This window comes from Ischnura elegans, chromosome 8, assembly GCF_921293095.1.
Source record: "Ischnura elegans chromosome 8, ioIscEleg1.1, whole genome shotgun sequence".
Lineage (NCBI taxonomy): Eukaryota > Metazoa > Arthropoda > Insecta > Odonata > Coenagrionidae > Ischnura > Ischnura elegans.
In genome coordinates, this window is record NC_060253.1 from 22,662,709 (window position 1) to 22,667,360 (window position 4,652).

The window sequence follows — 4,652 nt, forward strand, 5'->3', positions numbered from 1 at the left end:
GAGTACGTCGATTTCTTTCAGAATGCTAAGCATTGAATTCCATTCCACGTTATCAAATGCCACGAATGCTTATACAACGTAATATCTGTTGAACTTATTCTGGTCCTCTTTTATTCATCCACTTCCTCAGACTCCACAAATACAATCACAGATAACAATACAAACATCGAATAAACAACGTCAACATCAACATCACAACAAACAAAAGAAGAACACAAATCGCATGAATGCGAACCATTGATAATGTGACCAACACACATACAAATCAATCCGTGTATTTAACACCTCCCCTTGTTGGTCACATTTAAAAAAATCAAATTAATAATGTGTCATATTTCACTTAAGCCCTAAACTTTGACACCAATATTTGTTCAACTTGGAGTTCAAAACTTTCGTAAAAATGTCAGCACGGTTTGACTTAGAATTAACAAGCACCAGAATTATAAAATTATTTTTGATGCCTATGTGTTTGGACCTCTCGGATACAATGCAATTCTCAGCAATGGCAATAGCTCCCTGGTTGTCCACATGGATAGTAACAGGTTTTGCTATCAGAGATATTCGAGTCCAAGGTCTTCAATTAATCTACAGATCCAGGTGACATCCCTTGACACTTCACTTAGGGCTATGTACTCTGCTTCCATGATAGGCAGACTCACAGATGTCAGCTTCTTACTCCTCCAGCTAACTGCTCCACCAAGATTTTTCCATTTTCCCACCTTCCGCACCGATGTCAAAGACAGGAGCTAATGGGAATGTAGAATTTCCCCCTGCAAGCGACTCACCCTCGGAGATGTTCCCACTACCATCAAACGACTGACCACCAGTGTATCTGAGTTCACGTTGGAGGGTTTTCTTCCGGTCCCCCAGCCGTTGCTTAAGAACTCTGATGCTCTTATTCTTTTCTGTGAGCTGAGCTTCCAGTTCAAAGATAGATGGATGGTGCGCCTGTTGGTCTTCTAGCCTGGCCTCGAGTTCATGCACCTTCTTTGACATCTCCTCTAATTCTGTGCGTCTCAAGTCCAATTCTGTTTGCGCTGCCTTGAGTGCTTCACTGCCTTGTTTAGCTTCATATTCCACCTCCTCCTTACGTTCCCTCTTGTGCCTCGCTACCAGCTCCCTCTCCTGGCGCACAGTCGCCACACGTAGCTCCATTTCCTCCCTACGCTCCACTTCCGACTGCAGCCTAACCAACAGCTTCTCACTACGGCAACGCTCCGCTTCCAATGCCCTCTCCAATGCTTCCCGATCACCACGCTCACGTGCCAAGTCCTCCTCAGACCGCTTAAGCTCCTCCAGAAGGTCATTCAGCTGCTCAGCATGACTTTGTAGCTCACTTCTCCACACTTCAGCCTTAGACTCGCTCTCCTTAAGCTGTCGACTAGTCTCCTCCAACTCATGTTCCTTCACCAGAGGCGAAGTCTTTATTGAAGTGCCTATGCTTGCTATGAAAGCCTTTGCCGAAATAGTTTTCATTGATGCTTTCTTTACTGTACCCTTCCTTTTTTGTTGCCTTTCTTCTTCAAATTCACTCTCACTTACATTACTTGAGCTAGAATATGATTCCATATCTGCAGATCTCGCTACTCTTTTCGGTGATAGGTACTTCCTATCCTTTTTATGAAATGTCTTTCTTTCCTCAAAATATGGGCATTCACGGGCAATATGCCCTGGCTCTTTGCATGCAAAGCATACAAACCTTCTTTCATTAAAATTAGCATTCTTATCATCTTTTCCTCTAAAATAGTTCATCCGGCCTCCCCTCAAATCATTATTCCAAAACCTTCTTTCATTAAAATTAGCATTCTTATCATCTTCTACTCCAAAATAGTTCATCCGGCCTCCCCTCAAATCATTACTCCAGCCTCTCCTGCTTCCAAAGTTAATACTTCTATCTAGTCTAGACGCTAGAGCAGTGACGTCACCGGCATCTTCATTATTTTTACTTAAGGACTTGTGGCTCTCCCTTCTTGCCTCTTCGGCCATTAATCTTGCCATAACTTCTTCTAGATCTATATTTTCTCCCTGGTCTATTGTGGTGATTAGTTCTTCATATTTCTCAATCGGAAGACCACCGATGATAAATCTTGCTATTATTTTATCGTCAAAGTTAGCCTTGGATGACTTCAATCTCCTGTTTAAATTAAAAAATTTTGCAAAATAGTCTTCCATACGCTCATCCTCTTCTTTCTTGATGGAAATCAACTCTCGAAGTAATAGAGTTTGGTTAATGGGTCCAGACTTGGTATACAATTTTTCTAATTTGCGCCACATAAATTGTGCGACATTAATATCGCCAACAAAATCTATTGTTTTAGAATTTAAAGTTAATAGTATGAGCGATAATGCCCGATCATTCTTCTTTACCTCTTCCGATGAGAAGGTGTCAGTCTCATCGGCATCGCCTTCTTGCAAATACCCTGGGGAGACGGCTTCCCAACATCCCCTTTGACGGAGTATTGCTTTAGTAGTTAGCGACCACGAAAAATAATTCGTTTTATCTAATTTCAAGTACTTTCGTACCGCTTCGTCCTCTGCCATTTCGACGATTTCGACTTATCAGCTTCGGCGTCGCTCACTTCACCTTATCACTTTTTCCGACTTTGCTTACTTTCTTTCGCTTTTCTTCCTTGACTTTCTTTCTTCCGATCGCTTAAGTCTCATAATCTGTTGAACTTATTCTGGTCCTCTTTTATTCATCCACTTCCTCAGACTCCACAAATACAATCACAGATAACAATACAAACATCGAATAAACAACGTCAACATCAACATCACAACAAACAAAAGAAGAACACAAATCGCATGAATGCGAACCATTGATAATGTGACCAACACACATACAAATCAATCCGTGTATTTAACAATATCATCGAAATACAATGGCGCTCTCTAGCGGGAAATTAGAACACTATTTCGGCTGATATTGGAATAAATATTGATACGCGTCATAAGGTACGTAACGCTCAATATTTTTAACAATATTCGGCACCGATTTATTGGCCAATATATTGGAAAATGTCATACGGGGTTTAAGGTGCAATAGAGATTATACAAAAATTTTACAGAACAGTACAGATAATATGCGCTTTAAAAACGGGTTTATTTTGCGTATTACATAAAAGAGTAGAACTACGTCTCTATGAAATGGCTGGCAGATAGGATTTCAGGGTTGCGTCAAATCAATCGCTTGACTGTTGACTTAAAATGATGGTGACATTTGCCCATAGACTTGCGAGTACATTACCCTATACATGAGAAAAACTCTGTGAAAGTATTTTATTCCGTTTCTTAAAATCGTTTCAAAAACAGGCGAAAAACGTGCTGAAACATAAAAAAACGTTTCTTCTCGACACTGAACAAGTCTTTGCCCGGCATTTAAAACGTTTTCATGCAGTCTCAAATGTTTTATTCGGTCCCAAAAACGGTTGTTTATGCTCCAGAAAACGTCATTATGTTCTAATAACGTTTTATATGCCGCATTTACTGCACATAAAGAAAAACATATGTTAGCGAAAGGAAGATGTACGTTTAATCATAAATAAAGCTATAGGCCAAACGAAAATGTGAGAACGGAGATTTCCGTAGTGTGCGATGAAATACGTCTTTTTCTGATACCACCGCGTAGGTTTGCTGTGGCGAAGACGACAGTTTTGCCGGCGCTACTGCCAGCCTCTTCAGGTCGAAGAATAAATTACGCCGCAGGAAATCGTCGACCTGAAAAGGATAGCAGCAGTGCAGGCGAAGCTGCCGTCTTCGTCTCAACAAACCGATGTTGTAGTAATCGAAAATTTAGAATCTCGTAGAAATACTTCAACAGGGTCTACAATACACCTTTTTAATTTCGATGGATCTCAATCCGATTTTTACATTGGTATAGAACATTTTTTCAGAGATTGAGAGGAGGAACGTGGATCAAAGCGCAGGGAAAAAAGGGCACAAGACAAACACAGCACGTACGGTCGCAAGGCGAAGGAAGGATGATATCGACATTCACAGCTCCTCGTGGTTGGAAGTGTGAATAATTTTTGCAATTGTTTGATTCAGAGAAAGCCATCTATAGCCACGCATTCTAAAACGTGATCGAACACCAAAATAAGTTTTTGAGAAAACCGTTGTTCCTTGGATGAAGGCAACCCCTGAAAAACTTATTTAATTTTGGTTTCTGAATCAGAAAGGTTTTTTGAACAAAATAAAACAATTTTTCCGAAAACAAACATTTGTGCTGGTTATGTGCTGTCCGAAATTGTTAATGCTTACATTATGTGCAATAAATACAGTAATATCGCTCATAAAGCACGCATTAAATTCGCAAAAAAATGCAATGCAGTTGCACATTTAATATGAATTTAAGGTACGAAAAAAATTTGCTTTTAAAGTGCATTTCCAATTTACATGTCATGCTTTTATCATTGTACATTTAATGTGACTTTGATGTGCATTTTTGCCGCTTATGTTTTGCTATTTCTATGGAGATTACATGAACTTCACTTGATTTGTCTCATGTATGTAGCCATGAAATAACGATTATTTAGTCTATTTTTCGAAATGTAATCCTTCTATGTAAATTGTGTGCTGTCGCAGATGCGTGATTTTGTAGTGTACATTCATGCCGGTTATAAAAAATACGGCATTAAAACGAAAATAATGGT

General features: G+C 39.7%; 1 protein-coding gene across 1 annotated transcript; it reads right to left on the minus strand.

Annotated features, from left to right (window-relative positions):
• Positions 1–546: 546 nt before the first annotated feature.
• On the minus strand, positions 547–2,274 carry LOC124163822. Its single transcript, XM_046540924.1, has one exon. It carries the CDS (start codon positions 2,272–2,274, stop codon positions 685–687), a length of 1,590 nt encoding a protein of 529 aa, XP_046396880.1. The 3' UTR covers positions 547–684.
• Between the last annotated feature and the right edge of the window lie 2,378 nt (positions 2,275–4,652).